Below are 18,003 nucleotides of genomic sequence, written 5' to 3'. Positions count from 1 at the left end.
TAAACAACAAAGCCTTTCCACTCTCCAATGTCCAACATTTCCTGGGCCGACAAACTGCCCTGAAATCCATGCTAAGCTAATGCTATATGTTATCTTCACCTGTTGGTTCATCAAGAGACTGCGAGGCCTCTTCACATGATTTAAGGCTTTATGTCAGGGGTGTCAAACTCATTTTACAGCCCACTTTGACCTTAAGCGGGCCAGTTACATGTTTAATTGATTTCTTTCTTTGCTGTGACAAAGAAAGAAATCTGTCAGCGCAACTCTTTGGACTTAAACTGTAAGAAATAAATATGTAAAATTGCAGAAAAGTTCTGCTAGCCCATTGTTCATACTGTCCATTAGATTTTAACTCTAGTCTTAAAAAAGAGATTTTTATGGTAGAAAGTGAAAAACAGAAACATTTCTGTTTTTCACTAAGGTTTTATTAGAGACAAAGCTACGTGTTTTGTAATTTGGCAGAATTTGTGAAAGTTGAAATTTCTTCGGTATTGAACAGCAGAAATGAGGTTGCAACATCAGAATCTGTGAGATGTCGTCTGTCAGCACTGATGTTGTGTCCGCGTGTATGCCGTCAGGTGAACGAGCCGTACTTTCTGTTTACATCTTTTTGCAGAGTCTGTTTACCTGCTCTTTCATCGTTTGCTGTTTCAGCTGTATGGTGGTCGTTAAAATGGTCTTGTAAGCTTTTAGCTGACATTCTGACATTCCCGTGGATACCACACATGTCTCTGTTTAAATAACAGATCTCTGTACATCACATTAAACCAGATGTTCTCCCTCTCATCTCCGGTAACGGGGCATTGGGGTTCAACGGGTTAATTGTTTATTGTAAATTACTTTGTGCAGTACGAACGGCCCTAAGGGAGTTTTTTTCTGTATGTATCATTCCTATCAAATTAAAGTCCCACCCCCGCCCGCATGGATTCTCAGCAGGGGCATCAATAACTGACATATGAAATTATCTCACGGACTGGATATAATCGTATGGCAGGCCGGATGTGGCCCGCGGGCCATACATTTGACACCCCTGCTTTACTTGCTGCTTTTGACCAGTTTGAAACTTTGCAGTGTGCTGCACAGATACACCCTCCATCTGTGAGTAGATGAACACTGGCTGGTTGTTGGACTGCTAATGGTCGGCTGCAAAGATTTCACATGTCAGCAAACCAAAATGGGTTCACACCTGCGTGTGAAAAACCTCCTGGACCAAATTCTCCTTTAGTGAGCAGTTTAGTGAGCAGAGCATTTGTAATCCTCATACTGTAACATCGGCCCTTTGTTGTTTGTCACCAAATGAGCCGTCCTTGTCGCCAAACCAATCCTCAAACTCTTTTTGTTTAATGCCTGACTTAGTTAAGACACACTGGAAGATCAGGACCCTGTTGGCGGCTTTCACCTACCATGTTGGAAGCTAACTCTGAAGCCTTTCTTCTGCACACTGAAGTCGGAGGTAAAAGACAGCACCATCTCGTTCCCCGTTGAGTTTTGCGTCAGCCCGTTGGCCGTCAGACCACAGAACACAACTTCAGCGCTGCCTGTATTCACTTTCACCCAGTCGTAGATGCATCCCGGCGCCTCCTCCAGTTCAAAGTCCAGGAAGGACAGCTGGATAATGAAGCCGGCGGGGGCCTTCATGATCCACCTACAGTTGTATGAATTGGGGTATCTCTGGGGGTAGCACGGTGATGTGATTTCTCCCTGGGACTCCGTTAGCACCAGGTTACAGTTTGTGGAGGCGCAGCCCAGTACTGGGGGTGATAAATTCATGAGTGTTCACACTGTGACAACCTTCAATGAGGCAGCAACTTCACGGAGACAGGACGCTTAGTAGACAAGGACACGGGGATAAAAATGAGACAAAGAGTACAGGACTACAGGGCCATAAGACGTGAAACAGACAGGGGACAGACATATTTCTACAATCTTTAGAAGTCAAAAGGCAAACGCAGCCCAGTCAGCCAGTCAGGGATCAAGAAAGGTTTTCAAGAAGGACTCAGAAGACAAACCCAGTACGTTTTATTGTTGTTTACAGGACAAGAAGATAAGATGAGGGGATGCAAGAAGAGTAGTTCAGGAGTAATCTCGGAGGAATCGCACTTCAGCTATGAGCCAGAACAACTCGTGCAGTTAATCCAGAGAGTAATCAGTCAAACGAGCAGACTGACACCACAACCTGACTCTTGCAAGTTTACATTGAAAACACACAAGCATGCACATGCAAAGTGAGTGAGTCACCCTTGTTTCAAGAGGCAGTCAAATTCTTCACTTTTAAACAAAAATATGAAAATCTTGGCTGAAAAAAAACACGAGCAGCTGTGTTTTTTGTTTCGTTTGCAAAACTGAAGTTCTCTGAGATCCAAAGAAAACCACTTTCATTTAAAGGTACCGATACATGCTGCACTACATATTTATGTTAATATAAAGTCATGTTTCACATTTTCACATCCCGGTAACGGAGCCATGTATAGCCCTATCCACCTCCAGCCGTAAAACGTTCGCTGTTAATGGAACTCAAGTTTGACTTTTCTAAACATGAAACATGTTGGCCTTCATCATCCTCAACAACAGCTGGAAACAAGAACGTTTCCTGAGGAAAAAAAAATAATAACAGACAAGAGCTGAAATGGAAAGTGGAAAGAATGGTTTGCCTCTCTCGCTCGGGGCAACAATGGCCTCCGTTGATCTCAGGCTCGGCCTTTGCGGCAGCCAAAACCACAGCCGACGTCAGAAACGCCGGCATGCGCGCGTCTCAGAGCCCTTGCTCCAATAAGGAAAGCTCGGCGGTGTAACATTTCTCACAGTCGTCTTATTTCATATTCATTCGTGCAGGCTGCACAGCTTTACTGCAGAAACTGACAGCTCCACGCCTCGCTCATGGGAACAGAAGCAGATGAGGTGAAGCTCACGCATCGTTCTGGTAAATGTTTTTAATGAAGTGCAGCAGACTTTAAATTACGATCGTGGCATGTTGCCAGATCCTGAAACGCTTTCAGGCTTCTCAAGCGCTGCTTAAATCAAAATAAGGAGAAAGCTGCTCAAACAGCTATCGTGGCCGTTAATCCTTTGAGCCACCAGCACGAGTCATAACATGAAAAAGGAGTCATTTAAAATCATTTAAATGCATTTAAATAAGCTAATTGCCACATATTTACCTCCTTTCACAAATATTTGTACGTATGAGTGACCAGAGGAAGGGGTCAGTGTTTCTCTGCTAATGGAACATCCTCGACATCCTCTTCACGGATTCCCCAAAACACACGTAAGGAGTCTCTGCAGAGTGCTGTGTTACTGTTACTCAATCAGAGTAGGTAGGTAGGTGTTCCCCAGCCTTCACATCTGATTGGTCGATCAAATGCACAAGCCTAGCTCAGGCACATCCTCGGCCATGCCCACCATCCACAGCGATGGTCGAGGAGTATTTAGAAATCTCCCAGCTGTGTCCTTTAGAGACCTCTGCCTAAGAAACCGTGATCACCTTCATGCTTCATGTGTTTTTTAATTCTGTGGATTCAGGGTTTGTTTACAATGTGACGAGGCTATTAGCCCATCTGGTGATCAGTGATTTCAGAGGACACCGGACAAAAACCTGCACGTACACAATCACCACTCACCGGTGGTGACAAACTCTTGCTGACTGTGTCCCAAAAAGGGTTTTAAATGCTTTTTGCTGCTGTAAGCCATACTCCTGCTGTGCTTCTGCCTTTTAATGCACCTGGCTTTGAAATGGCATCGGTTGAATTGAAAAGTTGAAACCGTGGAGCGTGAGGTTATATCCCCCCCATGTATTCCCCCCCTCTCTCCTTGAGTCATTTATGTTCTACAAGCAATTTACTGAAAGCATGCTGAACATGTCGGATCAACAGAGAGTGATTTAGGATTTCTATGCTGACAGAAATACACGTGCATACTCTGACTGCACAGGTGCACGCAAACACATTCACAGGACACATGGCAAATTTATGCACAAACCCATTTCCACTCCTTCTGAGTGTGTGTGTGTGTGTGTGTGTGTGTCTCAGCTAAACCTTTTGCTCCCATTAAAGTTGTTCAGTGTGAAATTTTAGGAACATTTGGATGTAACATCAAAAAGCACCAAGCTTTTTTTCCCCCCTTCCACTAATGGAAAAACTAGACGCTGCCACACGATTCAGAAAACAGCTTCACTCTCTCTCTTTCCCAGCTCTGTTTCTCTCTCTTCCTCACACACACGCACACACACGCGCACATACAAAATGAGTGTTTCCCGTGTCTCTTGGGGAGTGTAGACTTTTCTTGGTGAAACCCTCGATCTCTCCTGATTCCCTGATTTCATTCAGGGTACGTTGTGTGTGTGTGTGTGTTTGTGTGTGTGTGTGTGTGTGTGTGTGGGGGGGGGGGGTGCATTTGTAAGCCACACAGTTCATCCCTCAAAAGCCTAAAAGCTGCCTCTCAAGTTTCTGGCAGTACAACTTCACGTTTCTCTGGATTCTCTCGTCTCGGCTTTACAAGCTGTGAACAGCCGACCCTCCTGATCGACAGACTCTAATGGCCGGACCCTTATCAGCCAACATTTTAATATTCAGCCATAATATTTTGAAATTCACTAACTGATTTGATTGTCTCACCAACACTAACAAGATGCTGACACTCTCCCTGAGTGCACTCTAAGTGTCCAAATACCATTGGTCTGATCCGTCCTGCGTGCTTCTATTTGACTGCAGCTAGTCTGAGTGTCGATATCTCCAAGAACAGAGCAGCGCAGGCAGGAAAAAAAAGGTTTCATGTTTTCAGTCTCGATATCAAACTACAACGCTCACAGACTCTGACGCTTTTCTTTCATGTCTCTTCAGCACACTGCCTGCACAATGTGCTGGCTGAATATAGCAGGACGCCCTGGACATTGTTTACTCAATGGATTTAAAGGTGCTGAAGGTAATTCACTTAGTCTGGCATAATTTGTCATTTCCTGTCCAAATGTTCCTTCAGTTTCCAAGATCAAAGACGGCAACATCATTGAAAGTCAAAATGTCTTTCAGCTCCAATAAAACAGTCAGTGAGGCTGGTCTCTTTAATATCCAGGCGTCCGTGAAACAGGGCTTGAGCAGAGTTAGGAGGCGGCAGAAAATCACAAAACTAGCTGATATCTCAAGATGTTACACCATGTTTTCACTAGCATAGCATTACTAAAAAAATCTACAGCACTAGTACAATCAGGGATGTCACCAAAACCAATATTTACATTACCTTTCAGTACCAAAATTCTGAAAACATGACAGTACTTCGTTTTTTGCCAGATAGGGTTGTTAAAAGAAAGTGATATTTGGGTACCAATAAAGATTACTATCAAATTAAATGCTCATTTTCAACAATATACCAACTAGTGATGGGAATTCTGGGTCTTTTTAGAGAACTGGCTCTTTCGACTCGGCTCACTAAAAAGAGCCGGCTCTTTCAGCTCCCAACCGGCTCTTCAGGTTGTTTTGTTGCTTTAATTAATTTATTATCAACAAAAATATAAAATTATGCACAAAAGGAATTACTAATGTAAAAAAAAACAAAACATGTTTCTTATTCATATATGTTTATATATAACGATATACGGTGGCCCCTAGAGACAAAGCATGTACAAACTCCAAAACACATACAAACTCCGAAGCACGTATAAACTCCAAAACACGTTGCTAGCGTTAACTGAACTTCCAAAACAGAGCTACCTAGATCACTTAAATTACACAATTGAAAGCATATGTGTACTGTTTGTGTATTTATACACAGACACTCATATATATTCAGATAATTAAAAAAAAAAAGTTCATTTACCTGACCTCTTAAACCCCAAGGGGGTTTCTGAGCTTCCTGCTCGAAAATGCAATGCCTAAATTAAACTGATTATTTCTCTGCAATTACAAACTCTGTCCTTACAATCTTGGTATCAAAATGAAGCTAACACTTGGGACATTTAATTAGAGGTGTAAATATTAAAGCAGATATTACTGTGTCAAAGTTACTGAGACTGGAACACAGAAAAAGTAAGTAGATTTTATTCTCGCCTAATTTTTTTTTGTAATTTTTAGCATATAACCCTTTTAAAAATATGGATCAGATCATATTTGGTTCCACAAATCCAGTAACCAACATATAAGCATAATCTGTACAAAGATTTGTGTTTCTAAAGTAAAACAGTGAAAAACTACAGCCCTGTCAATACATGAATATCCAGACGTTGTACAAAAATGTCCAATTTTGGCACACAATTGGACACCATGCCAGTTTATTTTTTTAGGTATTAAAGAGCAGAAATTAATAAATTTTATTAACAGGCCTAAAAATGCTTTTTTTAAAAATATATTTTTGAAGCATTAACCACACATTTACATGCTAGTGGCCCTTTTCTGCCGTGCGCATGGAGCGCTTCATTGGCCTCTGGCCCTTTAAATTTTGAGGGGCTGTAACTTTGGGGTCTTTTGGTCAATTTGCATGATTGACACCTCTTTTTAATCGTTTTAGCCAATAGATTCAAAGTAACGATGCCACGTTCACGTCACTTCAACCAATCAGACGTTGTAATGCCAAAACCCACGTGTGTCCAAATTTATTGCATGTGGCGTCTGTCCAGTCACGTGTCTGTAGGTGGGTCTAAAATGGAGGTTGTTGACGAAAACGGCTCTGATGCGGCTAGGTTGGCATGGTAATTACCGGCTATCACATGGCTACCGGCTACCGGCGACAATAATGGAGGAAATCGGGACGGTAAGCCAATTTCTGTCTTAGCGCATTTGCGCCGCTGTGTGTTTTTGTGGTCTTCTTTTGCGGCTAATTCAGTGAATTTTGGTCTGATCGTGGTGAAACTTGGTGTGTGGAGTCAGTGATAGCCCTGGGAGCTAACCAGCCTATTTTTAACCGGTTACATGAAGTCTGAAGAATTTCTGGTTCGGTTTTGTGTGTTTAGCGGACTTCTGCGCATTTACGTAACTGCTCGTTTAATCGTGGCTTGTTTTCGGTGTGTTTGGTGGTTGTAGAAATGGTTTATATGACATTTTAGCTGAGATTCTGAGGTTTCTGTGGATACCACACATGTCTGGATTTATATTTCTCAACCGGCGTTATAACCGATTAAACGTGATCTCCTCCTTTTTGCCCCCAATGCCAGGGGCGTGGGGGAGAAGAGGTTAATACCACACACCAAATCCGGTAGTTGGTACTTCCTGGCTTGTGTAGCCACTAGGTCACAAAAGCTCAAAACTGCCCCTAGCGTCCTGGAGCACTTCCGTTGTGTTCTGGAGTTTGCACGTGCTTTGGAATTTGTACGTGCTTTGGAATTTGCATGTGTTTTGAAGTTTGTACGTGCTTCGGAGTTTGTACGTGTTTTGGAATTTGCATGTGTTTTGGAGTTTGTACGTTTTGGAGTTTGTACGTGCTTTGTCTCTAGGGGCCACCGTAAATATACTTTTATTTATTCTCTCCACATAAAATGTAATAAAGAAATTATAAAATACAAAAAACAATTATTTACATTTCAAATTTTAACTATTTAAATTTTCAGCTTTTCTTTTTAAACAAATTTAAAGTGAAACAACACAAAACACTGCAAAACACAACACAATAAAATATAAATTAAAATATGCAAAACAAAAAGAAGATGCACATTCTCTGTCATATAGGCCTGGGATTTTTTGGGGTGTTTTCCTGCTTGGAAATGCATACATAGGATTCACTGCATGAATAAACTTTCTGAATCCTTTATCATCCGTAACTGTAAATAGTTGTGGATGATTACCATACCTCTAATGTAATGATGTTGTCTCTTGTTGTTGCCCCTGGCTCTCTTTCTCTCTCTTTCCCTCCTGCTCTGTTCCTGTGCTGCTGCCAGTGTAACTACCGCCCCTCCCCATTTGACACACAGCCCCTCCCCCCACTAGCAGCTTAACACACGGGCAACATCTTAAATACAGACACTCTGGTCTTTAAGAGGAAGTTCAGTAGTCCACAAAGCTCCCATTTCAACAACACTAAAGTATAAAACAGGTCAGAAATAACAACACCTTAATGCAAAGTTATCATTAAGAGAGGTGGCTAATATTACAAAGATCATCTTAATGTTACTCATTGTTATAGGATAACAGCTATTTGTTTCTCTCAAAATCTTTAATCAGAGATGTGAGAAATCTACCAGCAAACAGACAGAAACAGAAGTAGTCTACCAGAGAGAGAGATATTATACACCTTATGTCAAACTGAGTGATTTATGGCCCCCAATAAAATATTCATGAGCTCAGGAAGTAAAGGAAGTAATAAAGGAAGTACTAAAAATATGATATTCATAAAAATATGATATTCATAAAAATATGATATTCATCCAAAATATCGTAGTTCATAGGTCATTGCTTTTTCCCCCCAAAAAATAATTAATTGATTATTTAGAAAGTTTATATATCAAATAGCATTCTTTCATTTTTAAGCCATTTAAAAGCTTTTTACTTTTTTATGCTTAAAAAACGCCATCTGGTGGGGGGTCAGCGCATGGGTGCGCGCGCACGCCTGTGTGTCTGTGCGCGCGCGCGCCTGTGTGTCTGTGCGCGCGCCTGTGTCTGGGCCCGTGCTTGTGTGTGTGTGAAAATGTGTTAAATCATAGTAAAAGTGCTTAGTTAAACTTGTGCTTTTGTAACGTTCAGTATGGCCACACATACAGGGTGCATACCTCGGGGGAAAACTTTATTTCAATTTATTTGCATTTGTTTAATCCGAACAAGGAGATTTAGAATCAAGGTCAGAGTCGCAAAAAACTCTCGCGATCATAAACGCACCGCGGCTCCCAACATAAAAAACTTACTGAAAAAAACTCTTTTCTCCAAAAAACGCAAAAAAACCCCCCCTAGAATAACTCGATAAAACTCTCGCAGCTCCTATCCCAACCCTTAGGCAAATAAGCAGGGAAAAACTCCTGAAAAAACCCTCCGTATTTCTATCCAAAATACGCACAACAAAAAACCCTAGAATAACTTGTAGGGAACCCTCTATACCCAAAGCCTTATATTTGAAAACAGGGGAAATCCTGAAAAAAATCCTTAGTCTTTTTTCTTCAAACCAGCCCTCTACTAGCTCCGTGTAAAATTCAGCAAAGTCTAAGTTCTCCTTTCGCTCTGACTCGCATCGAACCTCTCCCAGAGCAGCATCTTTTCCTTCTTGTTCGCTCCGTATCTGATCCTTAATGATTCAGGCTCTTCGTTCGAAATTTGCGCCGGAGACCAACTCCGCCTCCCAGGCGTGCCTAACTCGCCCCGCTGCCAATCACATAACAAAGGGGCGGCTCCACTCGCACCCCGGTTAGCCATTCGGATACAGGTCCGATTTACCTTCTCAGCGATAGGTTTATTCTCTCGCTGGCATTCAGGATAAATAATCTAACATTTCAGCTTAAATTTAACTGGGTTTTTTTCTCTGAGAAAAAAACAAGCAACTTTTCTCTTTTTTTTCACAAAACAACATGGCCGCCAGACCTACCAATCTCAGAGTGGTCACTCAGACCCCAGTAACTAGCTACAGAGCCTACGCTGCGCCGGCAGAACTCAGACGAATGCATCTTTGCAGGGTGCAGCCAGCATCTGCTATCCTGTTGGAGGAGAGATTCCGTCTCAACACTGGGGGGTTTTGGGGCTATGCTTTCAGCCTCCCAGAGAGCGAAATCTATTTCTACCAGCTAAAAGCAGGTGAAAGTTTTGGCCCGCTAACACCGCGGATCGCCTTTACTTCCTCTGACTGGGCTGTTTTGACCCTCATCGACACCCCTGAAGTGCAGAAGAGCCTGCAGGAAACGAGCTCGCAGCAACCGCGAACCAGGGACCAGCAAACTCAGACGCATCCGGTTTTCAAAGAGGCCTACGCCTTTCCACCATTCACCCAACAACACCGGCCTTTAAACACAGTGAGAAAAACCGTCACATACGCGCAGTGGGAGACGAAGACCACGCCATTTTGCAAACATCAGATGACTCTAGCACGGATGATTTTGTGCTGGATCTTACAAACACCCAGTCCGGTGTTTTCAACACATTGCTTCGGATTCCCACTCAGGACTGGCTTAAGATTAGAGCTGGGTATCGTCACTGATTTCTAGAATCGATTCAATTCCGATTCACAAGGTCCCGAATCGATTCGATCCACGATTTGATTCAATTCGATTTAAATCTGGGAAATTTTGACAGTCAGAAATATTATAATTCAGATCAGTACATTTACATATTTTTGTATCAATAAAAAGGAAGCTGACACACGCAAGACTTTATCAAAGGTGTAAGCATCATAGCAGATGCCTTTGTGTCAAAGTAGCTGAAGATAAAACACAGAAAAACATGAAGGTTTTCCTGGCCTGGGATTTTATAAAAATATTCTGCAGTACATCAAAAACGAAAGAAAACCATTAATCAACATATGAACATTACCTCTGACGTTACAGCGGTTTTATTAGAGACATGGCTGAGTGTTTTGCATTTTGCATAATTTTAAAAAGTTTAAATTGGTTCAGTATTGAACAGCAGAAATTAGGTTTTCTTTTCGGAAGAATGTAAAAGGGAAAAGAAACAGCGGCGACAGCGCTGTAAACAACGGCAGACTTGTGCGTAACAAGCAAGCGAATAATGCAGAAGACAGATTTTTAGACGGGAAACTGTTCTTGAAGTACAAAGAGAGAGAGAGTGAGAGAGAGAGCTGTGCATCGTGGTGGAAGCAAAACAGTAAAAGTCAGAGTTGTTGTTGTTCATGTGAAGCGTAGTTTGGATCTTCTTTTGCTGCTGGTTCGGTCAATATTGTTTGGAGAGAGATCAAACTAACAGCTTTAGAATCAGCGCAAAAAGGGCGTGAACACAAAGCGCGGACCCGCCGACAGATCAGAATCAGCGAGCTGTCGGCTTTCAGCCCGGCTTTCAGCCCGACCCTGAGAAAGGCGACATCTCACTGATTCTGATCCGCGTGTCGCGCTGTGTGTTTACGTCTTTGTGCAGAATCCGTGTTCCTGCTCTCACTTACTGTCTTAGCTGTTTGGTAGTTGTTGAAATTTTGTGAGATTTCACCAGAGATTCTGGCATTTCGGGCAAAATAAATTTATATTAAAAAATCGATTCAGGATTTTAATGAATCGATTTTACGTTATCCAAGCCAGAATCGATTTTAATCGATAAATCAATTATAAAAACCCACCCCTACTTAAGATGGTGGGTGAAAAGAATGACACAATATTAGAGCTTTTTAAGCTAAGTAAAAGCACAATTGAGTTGGTCCTGGTTGGAAATAACCCGCAGCGTTCTACATAACCCCACCCCTCAGCCGGTCCCCCCTTACCCCGCCTCCTCCTCCTCAGTCCCTTTAAAAACCACAGTCTCCTCCACATCGTCTAAAAACAACCATGACTCACTTCGGAGCCCCCTCTGCTCTATCTCCTTCATCCCTACTCCGCCACCGAGCCCCCATCAGGCCTCATCATCTCCGCCCGCTATGCTTGCTGATACTCCGTTCCTGCCTCCATCACCTCAAGGTTGGAACTCGCCCAGCCACCCTCAACTAGCCGCTCTCGGCTGGCAATCACAGGAGCAGACCCCGGCAAGCAGCTCCGTCTCCAGTGCCTCGCTGTGGACTTTGGGCGACCCTGTGTGCCGGGCTCTTTTCCGAGAGCCTGAAGACAATGATCCCCACCCCGGGGAGAGCCGTGGACAGCCTTCGTCCGTGGACAACGATGAGGCCGCGACTCTACTCCCCACCGCTGTTTTTGAACTTATAAAACTAACTCTCAAGTACCTTATCAACTCGCTGCTCCAGAAACATAGACAGGATGTGTGTCAAGGATGTGAGGTCTCCCACCCCTCACAGAGACGCCATTCTTGTCTTTTCCCGCTGGAAAAATATTACTTTTTCAAGTACACACGCTGACCCCCCACCAGATGACGTTTTTTAAGCATAAAAAAGTAAAAAACTTTTTAATGGCTTAAAAATAAAAGAATGCTATTTGATATATAAACTTTCTAAATAATCAATTAATTATTTTTAAAAAAAAAGCAATGACCTATGAACTAGCATAATATTTTACTGGGGGCCATAAATCACTCAGTTTGACATAAGGTGTATAATATCTCTCTCTTACTAGGTCTGCATGATCAGCACTGAAGAATGAAGCCAAACCCACCAAACACACAGGAAGTAAACTGGGCTCAATAAATTTGCACAAACATGTATATATATTGAATGACTCTTCAATTTGTTACCTGTTGTGTCGAAAATGGGATCGACTATTGTTTGATGTTGAGTTTGAATTCCTAATATCATGACACACCTAATTACAACTACTATTAGTAGTTGGAATAGTAGGCTGGTATAACCTCCTGAGACCCAGGAAAAAAAAAGTATTTTGATTTTGATTTTTTTCATATAAACCAAGTGTTGGGTTGTTAAAAAACACATTGCAAAAAAATTTTTGTTTTTAACTAATATTATTTAAATTTTACAACATGTGCACTACAGTGCACAAGGGGAGTTCATTGATCACGAATGTGAAACTAACAAAATTCAATCCTTTTCTTGATTTCTAGAGAGAACTCTACATCACTGATATTATTCAGGTCTTGTTCACATGTTTGTCCCTTGTTTATCAGTTCCTTAGCCAAGAGGCACATGAACTCCAGGTACTGGGAGTTCTTTTGAGGTCGTTGCATGTCCTCGCTATTTTGATGGTACTGAAGCCAGGAGTTGGTGATGGCCAAATCAATGAAATAAAGCGTGGTGCGAACAGTTCACTTTTTGGTCCGACTAGATATTCTGTAAAAGCTGAGCATGCAATCTGATAGGTCAACCCCTCCCATGTCGATATTATATTCTACAACCACTGCAGGTCTTGGGACTTGTGAATTGGGACAGCCAGTGAATGGAATGATCTGTTCATCATAAAGACCTTTGTTGGCCTGGGCAGATTGAGGCAACCTTGAAGGACTCTCTTTAGAAGTGGTCCGACTTTCCCCAGGAAATTCTTTTTAAAAAAAAAATTTCTGGCAGATCATCGACTACTTTCAGCAAAGACCTGATCTTGTAGAAATGACCACATGTCATCGAATCAGCTGTAACTGCGACTCTTGTTTTGGCAGCCCAGTACATTCTAATTTTCGGATATCCAAGGCATGCAATGTACACTGAGATTCCTAAAAAGCTATTGATTTCTTCTGGTGTTGTTTAAACTACACCCTGAATCCTGTACCATACGCTGGTTGGTCAACAAGGACAAGTCCTGAATTAGTTTGTTTGCTGGAAATACTGCTGTGGGCTCTAATCATTAAGTGTCATTAGGGTACCATCATCTCCAATTCTGCATTCTCCAAACAAAGGCATGAACCTAAGATAATGGAAAATTGTCTGTGAAGGTTCTCAGTCATCCAGGTCATCGTAGTCAAAGGAGAAGCTTCTTCAGAACCTCTCGGATGAGAGGTGAAACGTCTTCAAGCAACTTAAAGAAGTCCAGACGCTTTTCTTTGCAAACTCCTTTGACTATAATGGAAAATTATTTAGCAAAATAAAATTTACTCCAATATCCGATATAGTTCACTTACAACACATTTACACTATGATTATAAGTTAAATCAATTTACTGGAAACATTTCTGCATGTTACCCATACTGTTTTCAGTCAAAATCAAAAATTCCTGATTGTCCTACATGCTGGTTTTGGACCAGATAGGATGACGGCAGATTTCAGCTGACCCTGTGTCGTTCTCCATTACATCTGCCCCTGCATCTTGATAATCTTTGTCTGGCTCCTCCTGGGTTTTCACCCTTTCCTATCTGGCTCATATGACTCTCATCTTCTGAAAGATCTATGTCTGAATCTCCCTCAATGATTGTATTAAGAATTCTTTCTGCCTCTGTCAAAAAGTTGTCTACTAGAAAAAAGTGAAACAAATTTAAGTACAAAGTCCTGACGTGCACTAGAGTACACATTAATAAATTAGTCATTTCCTCCGTGAAACTAAATAAGCTTAGGTCTGAAAACCACCTGAAATTACTTACTATATGTTTATTATTGAAAATTAATCCAAATCTGAGTTTAAAAAATATTTTAAATGTAGATATCATGCTTACATTTCTTTTTTCCATAAAATGTGCTTGTCGGCATGACAGCCATTTTGAAAGGCGGGAAAAAGAGAGTTGGGAAGGCCACACCCCCACACACATGACATCATTTTAAAGGTACTGTTGTCCTCTCTAAGAAACATCAGGACTCAGCAGAGTGGTATGTAGAGTATGAGTGATACAAGCAAAAACTAAATGTGTACTACAGTGCACAAAAATGAATTGCTGGGTCTCAGGAGGATATACACCAGAACAGGGAAGATAGAGGATAAGAGTGAAATTATTCTCAACTACCAATTTTAAATTGTGTGTTTCAATTACCAATTTTGTAAAAAATACCAACTTTCAAAACTCTAACCAAAGACAGATGTGGCTCTCGAATATGTATGTGGGAAATGAAAGAACACAGTCAGAGTTGTAATACCAGAGAAGGTAAAATATTTGTGAATTAATCATTACAGTGTGTTCATATACTTCAGCAATACACAGGGTCTCTGTATGTGAGCAAACCAAAACATCCTTGGCCTGTATTTCATAAAGAGCGCCTCCTGCTTCGAAGGAAGCACGGCTACTCCTGGCACACTGAAAACACTGCAGACCCATTAAACCAGCTCCTGTCCTCACATCTGTCCTGCATTACTTCTGTACACAGGTACATCCCTGCCAGCTCCGCCACCATCTTCATGCAATTATCCTTCATCTTTTCCTCATCAGCCACTGAATACTCTCTCTATAACATTATACAGTAAAAACAAATCAACGCTTTGCAACAAGAGAATGATCTGCCAAATAAAAAGAGAGGAAACTTCCATTTCCCTCTTCAAAGTCAAAGTCAAAGTAAACTTTATTGTCTTGAGGACGAAGCCCAAAGTTCAGCTGCAAGGGTGAGGCGCTCCAATGCTGAACAGCACCAGTGGAAGAAATCACAGAAATTATGAAATCATTTAAAAAGAGTAGGGCAGTTTACTACACAAGCACAAGATTCCACAGATGGCTGCAAACATATTTTCATATTTGTTTGTTTTAAAAGGATCCCTCCAGTTTATTCAGGCTGCTGGAAACAGCAAACCATCAATTGTGCTGTTTAGGTCTGCTGAATCTGTGGTTTGGTTTAAACAACTGCTGAAAGCTCTTCTTTATGGTTTAGCCTTCCTTTAATCTTCCCCCATTACTTTCGACCATAATTTGCATCTCTTTGCATGTTTGTGTGTATGTTGGAGTGAATGGTTTATTATGTGCTCGTATGTTGAAGTGTGTATATTTATCTTTAACATGCAATAAACATTTGTCAAATTACAAATGGCTTGCTTTAGTAGAAACTAGATTCTTCCCTAAACGCAACCAAAGATGGAGTAAAAACAACAAAAAATGGTACAAAGACACAGTGCTCTTTATTAGCTTCTTCAGAAGGTTAACAGTCCTTCATGTGAAACAGGCTTGTATGAAATTAAAAGCCAGGCTTTGAATTACAGTTGTTTGAATTTTACCTGTAATCATACTTTACTACAAATCCTAAATCCGACCTTGTCCTGACTGTCTCGTTAAATTTATATCATCAGGCTGTTAGTTCTGTGGTGTGTGGAAGAAGATGGGCAAGGTGGCCTGAAATTCCCCAGATGGGTCATTATTTTAACACAGGGGAGGGGCCTCAATTAATTAACACAGCTGCCCGCTGCACTCATGGTGTCACTGCTCCGCTAAGCTAACATGAATCTGAATAAAACACAACACCACCAAATGAGCTTCAAACAGCAAATTACAACAGCATTCTCCTCAAGGCACTTTATAATGTAAGGTTAAGACCCAACAACAACACATAAAAACCCCAACAATCAATTGACCCCTTACGGCAAGCACTTGGCAAATGTGGGAAGGAAAAACTCCCTTTTAACAGGAAGTAAACTCCAGCAGAACCCAGACTCAGGTTCTGCCAGAACGGGAATGCCGGAATCTGCTGTGACCGGTTGGGGTGAAGAGATCCCAACACATCCCAATCCTCTGCATGTCCTCCTTCACCACATCCATGAAATTAAAAGAAAAAAAACATTCTTATCCGGTCTTGCCATGTCTGGGCCCAAACTCCGCTGCAGGTCCCTAAGTCAAATGATCACTGCAGCATTACTGAGTTGAAAAACTGTCTAAATTCTTTCATCTGTAATAAAATGATCAGTGTGGCTTCTCTACCAGGTGTAACAATTAAGTTTAACATCCAGGCATCCATGAAAGCAGAATTTATGAAGTTTAACGGCATTAGAAGTTAGCAGGGAGTTAGCTCGCTAGCTTCCATCTAAATATAATATAGCATGTTCTGACTGAGATTTCTGAAACAAATTAAAACATACAGCTCTGCTATCACTTCCAACATAAAAGAAGATGGGAAAGTAAACAGCAGTGACGTTTGTAGGGTTACTGAAGTTGGGCTAGCTGGTATATAATGATGTGCTACGTGATCACTAGTGACCCAGCTATGTTAGCACAAGATAAACAGTGAAGCTGGACAACGAACGCTAACGAACGGAGGACTTTTTTCCACTCTATAAAAGTTAATGTTAGGGTTCCCATGGTTAGGGACAAATGCAATCGCATGGCAGGATGCTGTAAACAGACCAAACTTCAGTCAGGAGAATAACTGAGATAATCCATCCACAATACGAGGTTAGTCATTAATATACTGCATGGGCTGGGCTGTGGTGACATCGTAAGGGTTTAAAAACTGAGCTTTAAAATGATTAGCGGTAATAAAAACTGAGAGAAGCCTACAGTAATCATTGTGTTGTTGAGATTAAATAGAACAAGATACAAAGCATTCAAACATGTTAAAAACACAACAGCCTTATTAAATTCAGAGTACTTTGGGCCCTGAAGCAAGATTCATCACGTCATCACTTAAAGACCGGATTGTTTTCATGTTGGGCTTTTATTGTGAAATATTTGCAGGCGTTGGGGTTACTTTTAGAAGTGCCTGTAAAAAGCTGTGAGTTGCTGTGTCGCCCACACCCCCCTCCATTATCCGAGGCCCGGTGGTTTTCATTTGAGGAAATGTGCTAATTGTATTTTTCTCCATTATGTTAATATAAAACGTACTCTAGTCACAGATCTTCTGATAAATTGTTTTATTTTTTAATTGTGCTGCATAATCTGACATGTTGCTTTTTTCATCCATTTACTGAGTCGGCCGTTTGCATCTGGCACTTCCGTCAAGAAGTTGTGGTGTAAGTGTGAAATGACTTTACAGGTACAGCCTTAATATTCAAAAACTGTATTTGGATCATTCTTGTTGGCTGAGGCGGGACAACAGGCCTCAGCGTCAGCCAGCATGTACACAGTCACACCTTTGTGGGTAAACAGATTCACACGGCTCTGAATCAGCCAACCTGGGACAACCTCAGCAGCTGAATCAATCAAACCTAAACTCTTCCTCTTTTCTCTGCTTGCCTCTTATTACTGTGATGACATTTCTCTGGCAGCTCCATGCAGCTGATAAACCTGACAGGTGTGTGTGTGTGTGTGTGTGTATGTGTGTGTGTGTGTGTGTGTGTGTGTGTGTGTGTGTGTGTTTAGTGGTGGGTGTGGGTGTATTCGCCAATCAGGAAAAAAAGCAGAACAGCAGACAGGAAGTCCACCCATGCAAATATGACTGTGCTGATAAGCAAATGTGGGAAATGACGAGAGATTTGTTTCACAATAATCTGTTAGAGTGACACAATGACTTCAGGGTGGGAGGGGCCGAGGCGTGACACACTTCACTGAGCAGCGTTCTTCTTCCTGCTCGTCTTTGCTGTTCTTACTTCTCTTTTTCCTCTTTTCTTCTCCTCTTGTTTCCTAATTTCTTTTCACCCCCCTCTGTCTTATTCTCCCTTCTACTCGTTTCCTTTCCTTTTTTCTCCAGTCCATCCATCTTCCCTTCTCTCTCACTTTC

At 41.6% G+C, this 18,003-nt stretch overlaps 1 protein-coding gene across 5 annotated transcripts in view; it reads right to left on the bottom strand.

The window, feature by feature from the left end:
• The window catches only part of adgrg6 (adhesion G protein-coupled receptor G6), a 111,030-nt gene that overhangs the window by 65,511 nt on the left and 27,516 nt on the right, over positions 1-18,003 (bottom strand). For all 5 annotated transcript variants that reach the window (XM_025898689.1, XM_019346067.2, XM_019346068.2 and 2 more), the window contains one exon: positions 1,404-1,751. In XM_025898689.1, the coding sequence (XP_025754474.1) occupies positions 1,404-1,751 (348 nt within the window). The remainder of the gene's footprint in view (positions 1-1,403; positions 1,752-18,003) is intronic.

This window comes from Oreochromis niloticus, linkage group LG15 (assembly GCF_001858045.2).
Source record: "Oreochromis niloticus isolate F11D_XX linkage group LG15, O_niloticus_UMD_NMBU, whole genome shotgun sequence".
In the NCBI taxonomy this organism is placed as follows: domain Eukaryota; kingdom Metazoa; phylum Chordata; class Actinopteri; order Cichliformes; family Cichlidae; genus Oreochromis; species Oreochromis niloticus.
Note: the sequence above shows the minus strand (reverse complement) of the source record. Positions and strands in the feature narration are given on the sequence as shown.